Source organism: Tachypleus tridentatus, chromosome 8 (assembly GCF_004210375.1).
Source record: "Tachypleus tridentatus isolate NWPU-2018 chromosome 8, ASM421037v1, whole genome shotgun sequence".
NCBI lineage: Eukaryota > Metazoa > Arthropoda > Merostomata > Xiphosura > Limulidae > Tachypleus > Tachypleus tridentatus.
In genome coordinates, this window is record NC_134832.1 from 37,574,526 (window position 1) to 37,596,060 (window position 21,535).

Sequence of the window (21,535 nt, forward strand, 5' to 3'; positions counted from 1 at the left end):
TGCAAGTCTTTGTATGAAAGTTAACTTCCTGCCTCAAATGTTTCTCTCATTACTACTAGTTGTTGTTTTTTTTAACATAATCTGTATAAATATATGCGTCGCACCCTGGTTCTAATGCTTCCAGAAACAGTGTCACTGCTAACGTTCAACCATACTACTGTTTCCTTCCGTTTCACGCTACAGATGTATATGTAAATTGGTGTAGATGTAACCAGAGTAATGCAAGTGCTGCACATCTGAAATAAAAACCCGTCGATCTCACGATATTGTGTGTGTATGTCAAACATTTCATATTCTCAACATTGATTTTAAGAGCTTAGTGTTTGTAAAGTAACCTTCATGCTATAACTTATTTTCAGCTTCGTTTCAGGATACATTTTCACAACGTCCTCGATGTGTGAAAAATGTCACTTCTACTAATTTATTCTTCTGTTCTGTAAAGTTACACGTTCCAGTAGCTGCTCTAACTAGTGATTTCACAAATACTAACCGATTGTTACTTACCGGTTTTTTTGTCTGTTAGATGTTTAATGATAACCATGGTTATCATAGTTCTAACATATGTTTAATGATAACCTCGCATTATTTGATTATAAAGGATCTGTTTTCACTTCTTTTATCAGCTTGTTTTATCTCTTACACTTTTGTTAATCATTTTGACAAAAAACAATACGGTGAATACGTGGCTTGCTTAAGCTAATTGCCAAGCATGGCTCGGATAACCTATATTATTCTAGAATAATTTACTCAATATGTTAGTGAAAGTGAATTATTATTTCTCTAACTAAACTCGTGTTCGTTTAACAAAAACCCGCCAACAAATGATATCAACATAAACATTTATTTGGCCTTTCAATTGAATCCCAAAAAACGTGCACATCGTGACAGTTCGTCAGATCATTTCAACTGCAACACGAATGGTGTTCAAATTTCTTATGAGTTAATTACCTGTGTCGTCGCCAGCTGTGATTATTCGCTTCAGATTCACGTCAATGTATTCCACCTATGAGAAAGATGATTGAGACTGACGTAACATACAAGTCCATTGAAGTCGAGTAGTATCCACAGCCACTACACAGTTCAGTGCCGCAGTTACTGGATAACGTAACGCCCCACTTCTGTTTCCGTCACCAAATAATAAAACAGCTTAGTGGATAATATGTAATTATGATATCCAGTTCAAGCCCTTTATCTATAGAAATCGTGTTATACACACCTACAGAAATCCAGCATGAAGAAGGTAAGTACACTGGTGTCACTTTTATTTTTCGCTTCGTTACGGATGTTGCTAAGAAAACGAGGCTAAAAATAATGATATATCTACCAGGCTCACTCAACAAGGACAACGTCAAAAATTAAGTAACATTATTACTTACCATGGAAGTGCAATTTAATATTCAGTATAAATATACATCGCTTTGTAATTTAGTAAAATCTACCTAATATTTTATTTTGTACTGTCCTCAGAATTTTCGTTAGTTTTGGAAAAAATAAAACACACACTGAATAATTATAAAAGTACAAACAACTTTAACAAGAACTGAAACTGAAGTCTTTTCAAAGTAATAAGAAAGCCATGTAGTTCTGCATACCTGTAAGAAATTTAGAAACAAGCTCGCTTTGTATTAACAAACAATAAACATACCACTAACGCACTGTTCCAGGCTCAGTAAACAAAAACCAAACACTTTCAGATTAGGATTTTTCGACTGCTTTATTTATTTAATGCTTGTTCATATTCGTGAATAATGAAGTTTCACAGTGTTCATCCATCTTACGAAATGTAACGTGAGTTTATTTATTCCTGGGTTGAAAGAACCTGTTAGGTCTAGCATTATAACTGTCAAAAATCTGACACGTGAGAGGAAAACGAATTCTATGGGATAAACACCCACAAACAAACAAGATATGAACAATACCTACGGAAAGCATATATTATCCAATAACGAATGTTAAGTAGTAGTATACATTTCAATAATATACATTGCTACTTTTCATCTGTGGAAGTATAGAAGAAGAAAAACAGTTGTTTAAAGACTATATATCTTCTGTTCTCATTGCCCATCATCAAATTCTTCGGTCAGCAAAACATCCTAGACAGATATTTGTTGGCAATGCTTAGGCTAAAGAAAAGTGAACTCTAATAATGTAATCACCAGCGCACGCTACTCAGAGTAAATATGTTAATCGAATTTTCTAAAAAGGTTACTTAACACGTAAAAAAGTGTTAAGTATCTATTTTATACATCATGTACATCTTCAAACCCAAAATGGCCTGTACATCCAAACAGTTACATTTTTACAACCAGAAAATCCAGATTTGTTATATGTTTCTAAGCTAATTTGTGTTAGAGTTTAGTATTTTAGAAACAGTAATGCTAGAACACATCTGATGGATTACTTTAAAAAAAATGTCTATCTCTTCTCTCTCTTTTTTTGGTTATATTACTTACTAACATAAAATACGCTCCACTACGAGTTTCTAGGGTCCATTCATGATTCACAGAGGTCTCAACGTACCAATCAAGTGTCTCCATTACCTTAATTACTTCTGCAGCTACCCTTTGCATCAATCCTTTAACTGATTTATCTGTTTCCATTTCCCTAGCTTAATTCAGGTACTTTTAAAAGCAAATACTTTTAGTTTAGCTTCTCAGATTCGTTTTTTTATCTGCCCGTGATTTTAATTATTCTCGTTCTCTGAATTATCTGACTCACATTTTAATTTCCCTTCTTTGTTGCCATTTCTCAACTTAGTTCAGATCAACTTTTTACTTCTCAGATTTTTATTCCCATGTTTGTGTTGAAAAACAGTATGTTATCAGAAACCTTTCACATATTGTTCACTCAGTAAGTGAAAATTATTTTAAAAAATTACACTTTTCTATAAATCTTTAAGAAGCAGAATTATAGGGCTTAAGAGATATATGGCAAAAATTAGCCAAAATATTTAAGACAGATCTAAAAATAAGTCAGGTGCACACCCACACAATCCCTTCAGTATGAGTACACAACTTCAGGTCTCTAGGTTCTTTCATCTTGGAGCAATGGTGATCATACACACAGGAACTTTTATTATAACAAATGATAAATCTTGCGTGCCTCAAAGCATTATAACGATTAAAATAATGAATGAAAATATATGTATTCTTTACCAAATCCAAGAACACTGTAGTTTTCTTAAAGAAGAACCACACCATAACTTCTTTTTAAAAAAATATCAAGAAAACGTTGTACGTACTTATTAAATCTTTTCAGATTAAAAGTCGATTTAGCACGTACTGGTTTGATCTTTCAGACGCTACCACGCACTGACACACGCTTTACTTTGTTGAATATCATCCAGCCTTATTGAACACGTTCCCTGGGATAGGACAAGCTCTCGAAGGCAGGCACTCGTTCGATTCCAAACAAAATACAACTTGCACATTCAGTTTTAACAAATCATCTACGTAATGATGCAGCTAAATAATCTCAACTTAAAACCAAGCATAAAAGAAGAACAGAGAAATTGACAAAAGCTAAATGTACGACAGAATGTATTTCTAAAGCTTAGAAATAGTGAAAACCAACAAATAAACTGAAAGACGTCAGAAGTTTGTTCATACCACAATGAACACGTAGCGCCATCTTAATCCACATTTAAAAAACATTAATAAATTTTAAAGATGTTAACAATACTGACTGCTGAATTATCATTCACATTAACAGGCATGCCAATGACATTTATGAAAAAAAGAGGAAAAGGTATATAGCCTGGCGCCAGAGGCACCACAGCGCGTCGCAGCCGCGCCTGACTAGGGAAGTCCGAGGGCATGCCCCCCGGGAAATTTTTAAAAAATGGATGCCATTTGGTGTGATTTGGTGCAATCTGGGACATAATTTCTTTATGTTTTTTGACATTGCAATGTTGGAAAAGTACACAATATATATCATATAAAATAACAAAAGGAAATTAAAAGACTAAATCAAACTAATAAAACTATAACTTTCATTTACAGTTTTAGCAGATTGATTTATTCTTTTAATTTGCATTCATTTTTAGAAGATATATCAAAATATCTAAAATTAACAAATAAAATAAAAGTAAATAAATGAAATTTAAGATTGTTTATTTGCTATTTATTCAGTTTAATTTTTTTCTAAATCAAAATATATTAGTAATATGAGTTAATAAAGCCAAAATAACTCAGTAAATATTTCAAATACAAATCATTTCATTATTATCCTCTTTGTCATCAATAACATCATCATCATCAACTACTGGTATGCTGCCAATTAAATGTTTTACAGTCATTTCCAATAACTACTTCTCTGCTGCATATATTCCATATAATTTTCAAATCACATAAAATTACTCTTTTGACTAATCATGACTACCTACAGTTCAAATTGTTCATCTATGCAATCTTGTCATTATACTACTGGTACCTTAATGTCAGTGAATTTTCCATTCTTTCACAAATTGACAATACAAACTAAAACAGCATATGAAGGAAAGCTATGACATTGCTTAAAAATTCAACTACTGATATGGTTCAATATTAAACTACTGATATCAGTGATATGCCTCAGAAATTAAATTTTGTACAGTCACTGACATCAACAACTACTGCTCTGCTGCATGTATTCCATTAAAATTTCAAATTACTTAAAATTACTCTACATGACTACCTACAGTAAAACTTGTTCATCTATACAATCTTGTCAGTAAATTACTGGTACCTCAATATCAGTATATTTTTCATTCTTTCACAATACAAACTGAAACAGCAAATCAAGGAAAGCTTTGACATTGCTTTAAAATAAAATTGATTATATGCTTTAAAATAAACCACTGGCACTGTATGCTGCAGATAATAATAAAATGTTTTTCAGTCACTGATATCAACTTCTGCTCTGCTGCATAAATTACAGTCAAATTTCAAATCACTTAATTTCCTTTAATCAATCTTGGCTACTTTCCTCTTTTTCGAGACAAGGGTTTCCAGTGCTCTCTTCCGAGCTTTTTTTCTCTCCTTCTCTGAATGGGCAGCTCTCTGTGCCTCTGCGGCTTTCTGGACTTTTTCTTTAGCCAAGGTGGCTGGGCCAGATTTCACAGAACCATAGGCCTCAAGCCTTTCTGCCCTTTTCTTCTGATTCTCCCTCAGCTTTGAGGTATACTTTGAAGCTGCTGATCTAATGTCCTTACACATTCTCTTGTCTACAGGATCAAAATGAACATCTTTCCTTTTAAACATTTCACTCGCTGTTGTTTCTTTGGAGCGTAGAGAATATTTTATCGTCTGGTATGCACACGATACCAGACCACGAGACCTGCAACGAGACGAAACGAGACTGCCTCCAAGATGGCGGTCAGATTTTTTTTTTCTGCAATAAACATTGAAAAAATACGATTTCTCCTCAAAAAACCACCTACCCGACCCCAAATCGCTCATATTTTCTCCTCGAATTTACACGAATCTCGTGGGTGATCGTTGGCCGTTTGAAAACCGCGGAAATCCGCGTTTCAGCGGAAAAATGGCACGCATGCGTTAACTTCCAACCCAACTAAACAGATTACAGATAAACTTTTAACAATATAGTTAGCGACGCATAATAATATCACTACTAAGTACTGTTTGGCAATAATGCCGAAATTTCTCAATGTTAAAGATCGAAAAAATGGTAGAGTTTTAACAAAGCTGTTCAATTCATCTCAACTTTAAGCTCTATCCTTATATAAACTACACAAGTCCCTAAACAACAAACAGAAAATGTATAGATAAATATGAAGCACTTCTCAAAAGTTAGAATATTTCATCATTTTGACAGTATATACTTCACATATACATCATAAAACTTCACATAGAATTGGGATTTAGGACAACTTCTCTAGAAGTAACATACACAAAACAGAAACATCAACTATTACGTAAAAATATAAAGTTCAAAATGTATCATCCTGTAAATGTTGAATACAGATAGTTTACACATTTTAACTTTGTTATACACACGAGTTCCACTCCTAAAAATATAAATAATCCAGAACGAGAAGTTTTCTCGTTTGTTGTAGTTGAACAAGTTACAGATATTACAATTAGCGAATAAGATTCAAGTTCGGTGATTGTATTAATGTTAAGTAGGCAGAAAGGATGAGGTTATTTTCAATGCATAAAATGTACGTACGAATAAACGTATAATGTGGAAATAGTTAATTTTTGGTTTAGATTTTTTCAATGAGTTTAACTGCTGACATGCAGTTATAACTGTGTTTGGTTACAATATGGGGGCAGAGAAACGAATGTCACAGCTTACATTGTAAGTATTGCATAAGAGAAAAGCGACCACAAAAAAACAACTACTAAATAATGCTCTCTATTAGAAGCAAAGAAAGAAGTTTCCATTCAGATGAAAGATTTGGTTATTATCTGTGTCTCATTTTATATTACACATAACTTTTCCTGTTACTCAATATTTGGTAACTACTTTATTAACATAGCATTAAAAACAGGAATATCAAATAGCATCCTTAAAATTAATAACTATGTTTGTTTGTTTTTTAAGTACAAAGACACACCACATGTTATCTGTACTATGTTTATTACGGGTACCAAAACCCGATTTTTTAGCATTATAAGCCTTTATTTAGACTTACCGCAGCATCAGTGGGGGTTAAAGTCAATGAAAAACAGAAAATAGGCATTATCTTCAAACAACCTGCGTGGAAACACGGCATGAACTATATGCCAATTAAAAATCATGTTCATTAGAATAAGTCTGCAGTTAATCAGAAAGTGAGTTAAAAATCTCGCCTTGTGCTCCTTACTATTTCTAAAACTTAAAATATTTACTCGGAAAAATTATTAGAGAGAACATCAGGTATTCACAACACGAGTTTCTTGCTCGAACCGATCTTTTAGTTACCTTTTAGTGCTGTGAGAGTAACAATAACTTAGTCACAGATGAGTAAGTATAGAAACCTTCAAGCGAGCTTGAACTTCTGTTGCAGCTAGAAATTTCTGGGGAGACCACAATAAATAGTGTAAATAATACATCTATCAAAACATTGTAGTCCTGATAAAAACTTAGAACGTGGTTACCTTATTTACCACTTCTCTCTCCTTTGGTTACAAATTAAGGTTCATAAGATGTTCAAAACTGTCTTGAACATTCATTTTTACATATCTACAACACTATGTGTATATGTGTATTGTACATTTCGCACAGGTAAAGAAAGTAGCTCATACAAACCGTTTTAAAACAAACATGCAGGTATACAAAGTTTGTGAATGTATTTATGACCCCCCCCCCTTCCTATGAAGTATTTCACTACGAACATAACAACGTAGACACTGTAATTTCAAGTCCTCGACTCCCTCCTCGTTACAACACAAGCCTGGGAAGTTAAGACCTTCATAACTTTACCTAGGTTCATAAAGTTTCCGTCCGTACTAAAAGCAAATCGTAAGCAAGTATATTAAAGTCAATTGTGCGATGGCTTACCTTCAGTCTAGTTTACTATTTAATAAGTAACCACATCACAACTGACATGAAACACTTCTCTCGGCTTTTAAAATATGTTGGCATGCTTTCCATCATCATTATTTACGCATATTATCTGACGTTTGTTACAGTGTTACATTAGAAAAATAAGGAACGGCAGTTTACAACCGCATTCAACTAAAAGCATAATATATAATGAACTTTAATATCATGAATATAAAAACCTAAAAAGTTCATATTTCACAATCATTGTAACGGGAAACTTAAACGACGTTGACTATAAAATAAAGCATATAATTCGTGAAAAACTCTTTAAACCTCAAAGAAAAAGACAATGAAATTTCAAGTCAAATTACAGTTGAAGTTAAGAAATATTACATTGTCCAGATCTTCTTACCGAAATTATTAATAGACAGCTCTGGATATTTTCAGCATTAAAATCATTTCTAGTCTTTCAAATTTAACAACAAGGAATATACTACACAAAATATGTCGTAGAGACAATATTTACGTTCTTACTTCCTAAAGATAACTAAACTTTTCATAAAGCGTTTTCATTTATTGTCATAAATATTATCTTGTATAGAACGTCTTCGAACAAATCAAACAATGTACAAGTTTGTAAAGGAACGTTAATGTTGTTGATGGGAACATGTAATCTTCAAATCCAGTAGTGTTTGTATATTTCAAATACTACTTAAAATATTTAACTCCCAAAAAGTACAGTGCACGTTTATTTTCTAATTATAAATTAGAACATAATTTATCAAAAAACAATATTAACTTGTGCTATGATTTATATATTTAATTTACAAATAAAATCGGCCTAGTGATGAAAATTGCTAAATAACACATAGCGTTCTTACGCTCTTAATTATGCTAAGTTAAAATGCGGTTTCAACAATTGGTACAATTAATTTAGAGATATTATCGGGCTAATCCCAATAATATTCACGAGGTTCAGCCAGCTTGGAAGACTTAGGTTTGTTCTAAACCAATAATCTGACCTAACAATAAAGATAGTATATATATATATATATATATATATATGAAATATCGCAATCAAAAACTATATTAAAAATTCTAACCAATACTGTTAATAAAGCTAACATTAAACAAATATTGCATATGCTTTAAGGTACATAAATACTAGTGTCAGTGTGTTTAAATTAATAAAGCTGAAATACATACATTTAATTGATGTAGCATGTAAATACCTTAAATAGCTTTTAAGTTTCTTCTGGTAATTGAAACTGTTTTATACGTTACACATTGAGAAAGATAGATGTAAGATCAAAAACCGAAATTATATAAGTACCGAAAGCAACTCAAATTTAGATTTACTGTAAAGTTGACATTAGCAAATCTGAGTATACATACAACTGTGTCAAACTAACAATCACAAAACACGATAACTATTGATATGATACAAAAAACGAACAGTCTGTAATATAAACAAAGATTGAAGTTATTATTTCTTAACGGAGAACAGAAAATTTTAAACACTCGCCTGTGGCGAGTAACTTAATAAATATATCACTGACCAGTCGTACTACGAAGAAGCATTTCAAAACTTAATTATTTTTATTAAAGACCAAGGCATTTTGATTTTATCTCATAAAGCTCTTCTTCTCTACAAATTTTCAACATCTAGGATTGCTTTTCACTCAGCTGCGCTAAAAGCGAGTTTCTGTTTTCATCCCTTAATCCTTGAGAAACACCAGTATTTAATCCAGACAAGTCTATCACAAAATAATTATTTCTGCAAGACAAACTAATAAGTTCCAGTGACACTTCCAGGTTTTGTCAAACATAACCAATACTTAAGCAATTTATAACCTTTAAAAATGGGTTCCATTGATCAAACACAGCAAGATGACATAAGCGGATATAAAAATTATAAAAAATGAAATAGCACAATTCTTAAATAACTCTACGTTATTTTTAAAACACCTAATCCTAAAGACACATTTAATATGAATAAATGTCTTATTCATAATATTAGACACACAGCTAAACCGTCACAATAAAAACAATTTATTCGGGTGGTTTTGGAAAGTCTGTATGTCATGTAAACCTGGAATCTTGAACTTGGACGATACCGTGGATGCCTCGAGCCCCCATGAAAAAACACACAAAAGCACGATATTTTTCATAAAACTAACCGTCTTTTAAGTAAAGCAGAGTCTAACACAAGGATGGCCAAACCGCTGCTCGCGAAAATACCTTGACTGAGCTCCTTTGTGCATCACAATTAATATTAAAGGTAAATAAAAATTTTGGAGCTTTATAATTATTCACCGGGTCTAAACTGAGAGTCCACTGGATTAAAACGTAAGTTTAATGTTCATAGTGAGTAAATATATTTAAGAATTTAAATCCTAATTTTAATGCTAGATTTGAGTCAGAGATTAAATAAATTTCAGATCAGTAAGGATTACAGAGGAATTGTGCTGGAGAATCAGTAATTGTACAAGCCGCTGCTAACAATATGAGTTTTAGTGGGCGTGGCTTGCGATCGCGTGATTGTGGCGTGTGCGGTTGTGTTGCAGGCAGTGAAATTAGCGGAGTGTTAGTGTGATCCTAGGCATTGTTGAGTTTGGTTGCGTTGCGCGTGTTAGAGCTTATTCTTTCTTTTCCCTTCAATTTTTTAGAAGTGTCTGTGAAAATTTTGTGAAGGAAAATGACGTCATCAAATTGTAAAAAGCGAAAGTATGAAAATGAAAACAAATTTTAAGCCAGAGTGGGAGGAAGATTTTGCATTCACCGTTAAAAGAGGTAAACCTTTGTGTCTTATCTGTAATGTGTTACTCAGTCATTACAAACTTGAAATGCCACTATGAAACAAATCACAAAAAACTTTTCATCTAATTATCCACCTAAATCAGAATTACGGAAAAACAGGTTAACTGTGTTAAAATCAACACTAAATAGACAGCAGACTCTGTTAACAACGTTCAGTAAGGAAGTTGATACAACGACTGACGCTAGTTTTGTAACATCATGGAATATTACTCGTGCTAAACGCCTATATTCTGATTGTGAATTTGTTAAGAAAAATATCGCTGAAGTTGTTGCAGTGTTAGAACCAAATAACACAGAACTTTAGCGACTAATAGCACAAACACCAGCTTCACGCCACACTACAGAGAGACGTATCTCCCAGATCAGTGCTGATGTTGCAGGCAAAATGCAAAACAATTAAATTCCCTTGCATTCAACGTAGCCCTTGACATACAAGACAACCCCTAACTGGCGGTAGTTATTCGTTATGTTTCCTCTGACGTAACTAATAATAATAATGTGAAAGAAGATATGTTGGATTTAGTAGCACTAAAAGAAACAACTCGTGGCGTTGGCATTAAAAATGCGCTTGACAGAGCCTTAACAAATGAAAATATTCCACTGGATAAACTCGTCAGTGTTGCAGATGAAGCACCTAGAGTTGTGAAAAAAAATGCAGGATTAATTACACTTATGAGTCTCAGCTTTCCAGAGTTTTTCCCTATTCATTGTGAACACCTGGCAGCCAGATCCTTCAAGTATGAAGAGGTTATGAAATTTGTTCTTGAAATTGTCAATTTCACACGCTTAAATGTGAAGATCCACCGACAGTTCAAAAACTTTACTGAAGAACGGGAGCTTGAAGATAAACCCAGTGATGTCTCTTCCTACTGCATTGTGAGGTGGCTGCCAACCAGCAATGTCTTAAATAAGTTTGTGGATCTGTTGGAGCCTATTATTGCTTTACTTGAAGAAAAGAAAAGATTCTATCCTCAACTAGGAAATGATGAATGGATGCAAGATCTAATGTTCCTTACTAATATAATGAATCATCTACAAACTCTCAACTTGGCACTACAGGAGAAGAATAAGATTGTTTCTGATCTTACTCAGATAATTTTTAGTTTCCGAATAAAATAAGACTTTTTCAAAGAGACATATTGTTAAGAAACTTCAGTTACTTTCCCAATTTCAAAAGGAGATTAAATACATTCTCTGATACTGAAATAAAAGACCATAAACTGGAAGAATACAACGATAAATTACAAGGATTGCTTGATAATTTCCTAGGCAGGTTTAAGGACTTGCAGAAGTTGAAGCCCTGCTTTGCCTTTCTTGTAAATCCATTCATGGTTGATGTGATCAATCATGTTTGTCCAATTCTCAAACCTCTGGTTACAGAATCATCGTCTGTGGAAATGAAACTAACAGAATTACAGGAGGACCTAGGTCTAAAGATGATCCACAAATCCCATTCTAAAAAGGAGTTCTGGAAGCAAGATCCAGAAATACAATATCCTGAACTGAAAAAAAACAGTCTGCGACTCATCTCAATTTTCAGCACAACATACTGCTGTGAATCACTGTACTTTGTAATGAAGTTTGTGAAGTCGAAGCATCGTGCAATTTTTACAAATCAACACCTGACGGAGCTAATTCGTACACCCTTGACAACATATCAGCCGGAATTTCAACCACTCACAACCAAGATGGAAACTCACAAGACCTCTACTAGCAATAAATAGCGTGATAATTGTATCAATGTCTGTTTGTATCAGAAAAACATTATAAACCTAAAATTTTATAAGGTGGTATCTGATTAAAATATCTTTAATTTTATTGTTTTACATATTTTCCTCTATGTTTTGGTCAGATATTTACTAAGACAAATAAATATCATTAAAAATATCTGTTTCTGCTCTTTTTATTTTTATTTTTGACAGTCTCATTTAATGTTAATGAAATGCAAATTTGCATATTTTTCTGAGATGTTTCCATAGTTCATTACAGTATTAAATACCCCCAATATAGTTAAAACAATAATCAGCCAGGTTTTGAAAACATTTGGTATATATATATATATATATGTGTGTGTGTGTGTGTGTACTTCGTGATTATTGAAACTAATACAAATTAACAGTTTAAAAACTACATACATGAATAAATATTATTACGTACACGTATTTCTTAATATTTATATACAATTTATGTAACAAAATGTGCATGTAACAATGAAAATGTCTATGTAGTATTTGTTCATGTATTGTGGCTTTTAAACATTTGAAGTTTATCGTATGTGACTCCTACGTTAAGCAAGTTTGACCACCCCTGGTCTAACGGTAAAAACTTTCCATCTTTTAATAGTAATAAATATTAAAACGTTCACGATGACAAATAATTGTGTACAGAAAGTTGTAAGAACATAAAGCATCAGTTTCCTCAAAATCACTTAAAATGTGTCTTAATTATTTTGAAAAGGAGAACGGGAATTTTTTAAACAAAGTTTCAATTTCCAGGGGAAATTTTAACTCGTTCAGTCATAATTCGACTTATAACAAGTTCATACATATAAAATTGTCATAGTCTATCTTTCCAACTCAAATACAAAATGGCCATTTAATCACTCGTGACGAAATTAATAAGTTCAGCTGACTGAAAGGATAACAGGAATGTGAAAATAGAGGATGTATTTAAGAACTTTTATTACACTTTTGTCTCACTGCTAATCATGTCATTTGGATTAGTCTAATGATGATTAATTGATAAACGTGTATGAACTGTACATTGTAAACAAAAATAGTTATATCTGCGTTTGTTATTTTTAAGCGGACACTTTAAAAATGAATAATACTGGAATACATTAAAGAAATATGTTTTCTCTCTCGTTTGCATTAGACGACCTTTAAGAAAAGGGAGTTCCAGTTCCACAAGAAATGAAAACATTTACTTTCAATACGTAGATCTTACTACAATACGCATGATTCTTGTTGGACTGTAATCTTTTAACCATTAAAGACAGCACTTGTGTTTTATGTTATTGCAGCTCAGACAGACCCCTGACGTAGAGATAACAACCCTGATTAGATCAACAAACAAAACGCCTTTATTTCAAGAAGAATCGTCAACATATACCGTGACCAACGGGTTTCAAGGAAGAATGTTAAACTCTAACATCTTTTCTGGAAATCATGATTTTTATCTGACGTACAAGAAAATCCACAACAGGTAACAGTAAGACAGATTACTGTTAAGAGTTCATCCTACAATTGTCAGTTCGATCAACCATGAAGTAACACAAAGACAGGAATGTCTTAGTTTGTTTCGTTATGCCACACATAAGCTGGGCAATGACTGAAAAAAAAAAACCCTCTGTGATCAATCTACTATCAAATGGTCTAAAGGGATCATATGAAGATCACCCAATAATATTATTGATCACTCGAAAAAGCTGTAGGATATAAATTAAAATCCATGAACGAGAGCGGCATCTACCTGGACATATATTCCGCTTCCAGTTTACTTAGATAAAATGACAGGCTATGGTCAACTTCACGTCATATTTTATCTCGACTCAAACAATACACTGGAACTAACAACAACAAATATTTCTGAAGATATTTCGTTAACAGTAGAAATGAATTTGACAAAAATTCATGTGAACAAAACAATGGAAGACATTGTGGAATCAATGACAGTTATGAACAATACGTCTTCTAATTTAATCGATGGATATAACTGGCTAAGCTTACTACTTCTGATGTTCGTTATTTCAGGGGTCTTAGGAAACGTGTTAGTCTGTCTCGCAATATGTCGAGAACGTCGTCTCCAGAACGTCACTAACTATTTCCTGTTGTCGCTCGCTGTGGCTGACCTACTTGTCTGTATGGTAGTCATGCCATTCGGGATAGTGGATCAGCTATTTGGTAAGTAAATTATATGTTCTTATTTTGCCTTCTAATAAAATAACTACAAGATGTTAATCCTAACTCTACTGGTGACTGAAATGGGACAGCGTTCTATTTATGTTTTAAGTCAACAGTGATATATTTAGTTTCCATCTTAAATTGGTATTTACCATTTATATGTGTAACCACTTTCACAAAACCGAGTGAAGTATGTATGCACTCCTTGAAGTGGCCAGCTTAGAGCTTCTATTCTGACAATTAACGGTCAGTAACCTAAGCGTCCTCTAAAATGAAGTTCCAGTAGAGCCAGAACAGTCAACTAAAAAAATTATAAACAAAGAAAGTAACAAGCCACTATTATTATTCGCTCCCTCGAATATCATTGAGCAATATTTTATCTTATCACCCTTTAACACATTGGCAACAACGCTGCACAAAATAGTAGTCAGCAGTAACTCATTAATCTAACATAATACACTTCCTTAATACAGCATCAGCACTAGTTATGTCTTCGATTCTTAGTACGACAATGAGTTATAATGTCCTTCTCTATTAATACAGCTCCGACAGTGAGTTTCTGCTGTTACCTCTTAAAGTTTAAAATTCAAGAAACTTGTGTATTTATGTAAAATATTAAAATCCACAAACGTTTATTTAAACCGAAAAACTGTTGTAAAAATCACTACGTATTTAAAAAAAGATCACGCCATTTTCATATTTTCTGATCTTTCATCTTTATAGAAGATCGAGTTGTTTTTGCTTTGTTCGATTATGTCAATGGATTAATATTTTGACAATCATATTATTCAGATGAACCAAAATAACCGTTTTTAACTAACCAGATGAGATTTTATTGTGTATTATAAAACGTTGTTCGATTGTAAATTTTAATATTTTAAGTCACTACGTTAATAAGCATACAAGCTGTAAATGTACTATACATCTTAACGTGCTTTTTAGTCACGTGTGTACAGGTATATTTGTCTGTTCTCACACCCTTGTTATTGTTTCAAAATGACACTCTTATGCAAGTCCAAAGTTCAGAACGTATAATCGTTATGTCTGATAAAAAAAATTTGTATAGACAAAACATTAGTTGAAATTTCAAGAGTTAAGTATTCTTCATAAAATATGCAGAAACATTAACTAAATATTTCTCAACCAATTCATTTATTTCTGTCGTAGAAATCTGTAGAAAGTGATAAAAAATTGGGATTGCTCCGTTGTACAAAATTAAACAATAAATAAGTAGAAATAACATGAAAATATAAAACCAAACCAACAACAATGATCAATCACTTGCCACAGTGAATCATTTCATCTGTCCTGCAGACAAATTAGCTGTCACCAAGACAAGAATCCAGTGAAAGAGTAATTTTAGCGTACAAATAAGAAAGATGAGAATGATTTGCCACTTCAGGGAAATGGAAGTGATATATCGATAGACTTACACAAAATGAGCCTTACAACCAAACCACAGATTACTTTATAGAATCCTTTAACTGTTGCTATTTCAATAGTATTGACGACCTTCATAACCATAAGGGGACACATGCACATCACAGCCTGGTGCGAACTTGCAAAATCAATACCCTTGGCCAGATATGCAGTAAAATTGTTGTATGGAGGTGCAGGCAACAACACTATTACTTTCAGTGTAACCCCCTACCGAAAATATCTGACAATCGAAACTCAAAATATGAAATATTTGAAACCATATTTCATTAGTTCATTAAAATCGTAAGGGCAAATGAATACAACTAACTCAGTGGCTGCATTATGATTTCGTTTCCGTATACGATTTTTATTTCCTTTTATAAATGCAGATGTAAAACCCCGAGAAGTGCTTCCCACATTCACGCAACAAGGCGTTTCATTCTACCACGACTGTTTACTAGTATATACAGGATTACAACAATCTCTGGTTTAAGCTATAATTCATTCTAGATACATTTTATGATGTAGTTTTACCACAATATTTAAAACATACAAGAGTTTTTAGAATATAATACAAGTTAGAACTTTAACCATTAATCACCTCCTGAAAGAAACTGATGTGAGAAGCGTATATTGTGCTGACTGGTGGAATTTAACAACAGTTTTTCTTTCTCTCTTTGTGTAATTAGGATATATATTTCGTCTCTCCAAGTATGAAGTATCAGAATAAAGAAGCTTTAATTTTTAAAACGCGGCTTTTGACATTTTGGATATAAAATAATTATTTATAGTTTATAATATTATTATTATATAATTCATAGTAAGATATATCCAAATGAGCGGCACTTAAAAACAAAATCCTAAAACAGTTTCGAACATCACGTAGTCTCCTTATAGTTCAGCGGTAGGTTTAGGGACTTGACAACTCTAAGATGCGCATTTTGATTCGCTGAGGTGGACAGTGGTGTAATAGCATATTGTGTAACTTTGCCAATCGTGTACAATAACACATAATTATTTCACCCCAATGATATAAATACATCAGTGAGAGTTTGCATACCCTGAAGAGTAGTTTTCCTGTAAATTGTCTGAAAAAAAAAATTTTAGTCTAATTTTTCAATTAATCAATGAAATGTTGATGAATGTAGATTGTATATTAGTAACTATTTATGTGGAAAAGAAATTAGAAATAAAAAGTTGTTAAATTCAATCAAGTTTAGAAGTCAAGTGACAATGGTAGTGGCTGTAAAATATTGAAAAAATTATCTAAGAAATTAATTTTTAAGAAAATGCTATATAATACATTTTTGGCGTGTAAGTCAAATAATTTCTCCAGTTATATCATTCTGTACTTTCTTTGCTTAAAAACTTAGGCAAGAATTTTATCATATTATATAAAATAATTTATTATTAAATATTTCCATCAACTATGTGTTATTAAATGCAACTCGGATGTGTGCTAAAAGAAAATGACAATAGAGTAGTTTAAAAATGACAATGGCTTCATCAATGAATTATAATGTTCTGCTGGGAAATACTCTAGTTTTGGTATATGTTTCATATATAATACATTAAAAGAGATGAGGGAAGAGAGAGACAATATTACTTGCAGTGGCAAAAAAAAACTGAAACACATATGTAACGTCACTTGATAGGGTGTTGAGCCATCATATGCGGTCAGTACGGCCTTTATGTATCTGTGGCACAGAATCTACTAGTGTCTCGAATTCTGCAGAAGAATGACACCAATCTTCCATGAGAAAGTCAATCAACTCAGTCCTAGTTGATGAAAGTGAAAAACACTGTCTCGGGCGTCATTCCAGTATATTCTACACATGCTCGATTGGGTTCGCATTTGGTGACTAAGAAGGTCAGGACATATGGATAACATTAATGTCATGCTCCTTAAACCACTGGGCGACTACTCGTGCTCTGTAGATGCTTTTTGCCCACTGTTGCCCTTTGCTGATGGTGTCTCTCCCTCGAAGATCCATGTTACATCACCTTAAACACCGTTGCTCGTGAAACATCAACAGTTTGAGCTGTCTTGGATCTGAAACTCCTGCCAAACGTGCCCCAACAATCACCCTTCTTTCAAAGTTACCGTGACCCTCTCGCAGCCACGCTATTATAAACAACCAGACCTTTCCAGTATTTTTATACATGCCTCTATCCATGCTGGGATGTTGTTATTTGCTTAGTTAATGTGCGAGTCACACCTGTACGGTAGCCCCTGCATTGGATATAATTGTCCCTCATTTACCAAGGTGTTTCTATTTTTTGTTCACTACCTGTACATGTGTGTGTGTATAGACTTGTAAAGTTGCTATTTATCTTTTATAGTTTAAATAAAACATATGTGTGACTTTCAGGTGGTTTTTTTATGTGATTTTTTCATGTTTTTCTTATATTTTCTCATCTCATGAGGATACTTCTGACGAAAAAACTGTGTTCTGATTGATAATGGGTTAAGTTTTGCTCGGGAAATATATTTTCGATAATACTTATTACACTATTTAATGTGAAATCTGATTAACATTAAAAGTTATAATATAATGCCTAATACTAAATTGGATAATTAGCTTCTAAGGTTCAACACTTACGGATGCAAGTATAAATGTATGTTACAAAACAACAACAATAAAGCCTTAGGATACATATATATTCTTTCCATGGAGATAACAGGAAAGTAATCTTTAAGGAACGTCTACTCTCCACGTATTGATAATAATAAACTGGTTATACACAGATGTTCATTTCACGTTAAAAAGAATATTCTTATTACGAATACGTGTAGGCTAGTTTGATAGTTTTCAATACTTTATAAATTTCTAGTAATATAAAATTCGTAATAAACATACATAAATTTTATTTCCACAGGTTACTGGCCAATTGGATCTTCGGCCTGTAATGTTTGGGTAACATGCGACGTTCTTGGTTGTACTTCGTCGATTATTCACATGTGTTTTATCTCACTTGGCCGCTACTTGGGAATTCGTAACCCCCTCAAAACTCGCGGGACCTCCAAAAAGGTAGTTACCATAAAAATTGCAATAGTATGGTTGGTTTCCATGGTAATAACGAGTCCAATCACAGTGCTTGGAAACATTAACACTGAAAATATACATTCAACAAACTATATTTGTGCCATAAATAATCGATTTTTTTTTGTATTTGGTTCATTGTCTGCTTTCTACATTCCCATGTTCGTTATGGTGACATCCTATGTCTTAACAGTCCGTCTCCTGCAACAAAAGGCTAAGTATTGCGCAGAAAAATCCAATCGAAGGGTGCCCTTCACAAAGCGGCATCGAAGGCAGTCATTACAACAATCATCCACCGACCCGTTTGGTACCACCACGAAAAAAGAAAACAGTAAGTGCAACAAGTGTGGCGCTTGCCAACATCAGGACACACATGAGGAAGAAACATTCCTAGATCCTCGTCATGGAAACTCACGTGTAAGTTATGTAGATTTTCATGGTTCCCTGAAGAGGCAAAATAACATAAAATTCAAAGTAATAGGAGGAGTGATTTGTGCTTTAGGTTCAAGTTCGCAAGTGATGAATGAACAAAAGGCGACCAAAGTTCTTGGAATCGTTTTCTTCTGCTTTGCTATTTGTTGGACTCCCTTCTTTACGTTAAATATTCTGCTCCCGTTCACAGACCCCACAACTTTCCCTGACTACCTCACAACTACTTTCCTCTGGTTGGGTTATGTGTCGTCCACTATTAACCCTATCATTTATACCATCTTCAACAAAAAATTTAGGAGAGCTTTTTGGATACTCTTGTCGTGCACATGTTGTTTAAACAACATTAAGTCTCCCACCATTAACGAAATGGCCACATGGCCAACAAAGTCTAAACCTTTTGTGGTGAAAAGTGACTATCCGCCTGCTAATCCTATAGAACCAATATACTGAATGTGTTCAAAAAAGTCAGTCCTCTCTGCCTTGCCATTATCAATATACTGATTAATTGTACACTATAGTCATGTTCTGCTTTTAAAGTACAGAAGTAATGAGAATGTTGTAAAATCAGCTATAATCGCCCACGCACTGCAGAATTAATCTGTTAAAAACAGTTGGACTTATAACGTTCAAGTCATAGATTGTTCAGAACTTATTCCCACATCCCAGTCACAGAGTTTTTAACGTCCGTTAATTTACTAATTCATTGCACGACGCAGCAATGTAATGTTTGTGTTGTATTTTCACGGTGTCTTCAGCTTAAACAACAGTTATGCACCTTTCTTGGACGCGATTCTGTAAAAATATAAAGGACAAACTTGGTGACATTTTACGTTTGAAAATTTTCCTTCAAGTTGGCAGCTTCTATCCCAGTACAATGAAATACAGAATACTCTGAATAAATACTACCTTTAGGTAAGACTGAAGATTGTTTCATTACAGCATATATTGTTATTCTAGCTACAAACGTTTAAGAAATATTAACATTTATATATAAAAGAATGAAATAATTGAATCTAAGTATTTAGAAGAAATACACGAAAGGACAGAAAATAGCTAGCAACATTTCTGTAAGTATGCAAGAAAACAATTTCTAGTTCTGGTCATATCATGCTAAAACACTTGTGTGTGCGGGTTTAATCATCAGAATAACCTTAAAATGACAACCTGCAAGTCATAAACTACTTACATCTATTAGAATGCATAATCCTAAAGATAAAAGTATATAAAATATTGTGTTGTATATTCAAATCAGAATAATCAAAATCCTGTTGAGACTCGCATGTTGGAGAAACTGACAAAATAATATGACAAGGGATTTAGAACCATCACTCACGTGCTGCATCACTGGTTAGGACCAACGATAAATCCTCAGCACGTCTCATTATTAGGAAAACGGAAATCTTTATGTATAAGAACCTGTAATCCAACCCTTAACAGAAATTAGTCCATACTTCCTTTAAAATATGGATGTTCATCTTGTTCGACTAACACAGCGTAACTGAATTAAAAACGACTACAACTCTTCCACAAAACCGCCTTATTTCCTCTCATATCGAGACATGGATTTTTTAATGAAAACACATAATAATGATAGAAACGTCGTTCTCTCCAATTTCAGATAGAAGCAGTGCATTAAATATTCAATGCTAGTTCAATCTATTCTTCCAAAACTAGTCTGTTATTTATATTTAGGATCTAAATAATTATTTGATCGAAGTTGTTGTATGTGTTTGAGCTTATAACTGACGAACCCTGGCCCAACTTCCATAAAGCCTGGCATGTGTCAGTAAAAGGGATTAAATGTGGTCAAGCCTTTGCGTTCAAATCGCAATGGACCCACTAGCAGAGAACAGAAGAAACGACCGAAGTTCAACCAACTTCTCCAACATATGACAAACTGACAGTTGCTATATAATATACTCTCTAAACATGATATGAAACACGCATAGAAATCATTTACTCAAGACAGCATAATTAATATGGGCAAATATCTTAAGGTATATATTTTCTGTGACTGTTTTACACATGTACGTGTAAAGGTCTTTGTGGTATATACGAATAAATTATCAAATTCCATGTAAATTAGCCTGCTCTTTGTTGTTTACTTCACGTACAAAATTGGTCTCCGAGTTAGATTCTCAGCACTTATACAAGATCACGTTCACATACAGAATACTACAAAATTCACTCTTGCTAGCATTACATACAATTTCAATACGCAGTGTTAATGCTGAATATAGCATTCGATCATTTAACAAACATTACGAAAGGCTGCAAAACTAATACATGTTTTATTATTGAACTGAACGTTACTCACTATTTTTATAAACATCCAAATGGTTGCACGGCTTAAAGAAAGTAAACTTCCGGTTCGAAGATAACCAGTTTAATGCTTCAATGAATAACATATTTATAGGAAATTAAATGATATTTGACGTTTTAAAAACT

At 33.2% G+C, this 21,535-nt stretch overlaps 2 protein-coding genes across 2 annotated transcripts in view; one reads left to right on the forward strand and one right to left on the reverse strand.

Moving 5' to 3' along the window:
- Window positions 1-21,535, reverse strand: part of Rpn2 (Regulatory particle non-ATPase 2) — a 243,293-nt gene that overhangs the window by 84,048 nt on the left and 137,710 nt on the right. The gene's annotated exons all lie outside the window — the stretch shown is intronic.
- LOC143222194 (5-hydroxytryptamine receptor 2C-like) lies at window positions 1,073-21,169 on the forward strand. Its single transcript, XM_076448296.1, has 3 exons — window positions 1,073-1,240; window positions 13,165-14,192; window positions 18,492-21,169. The coding sequence occupies exons 2-3, from the start codon at window positions 13,799-13,801 to the stop codon at window positions 19,535-19,537; spliced, it is 1,440 nt and encodes a 479-aa protein (XP_076304411.1). The 5' UTR covers window positions 1,073-1,240; window positions 13,165-13,798; the 3' UTR covers window positions 19,538-21,169.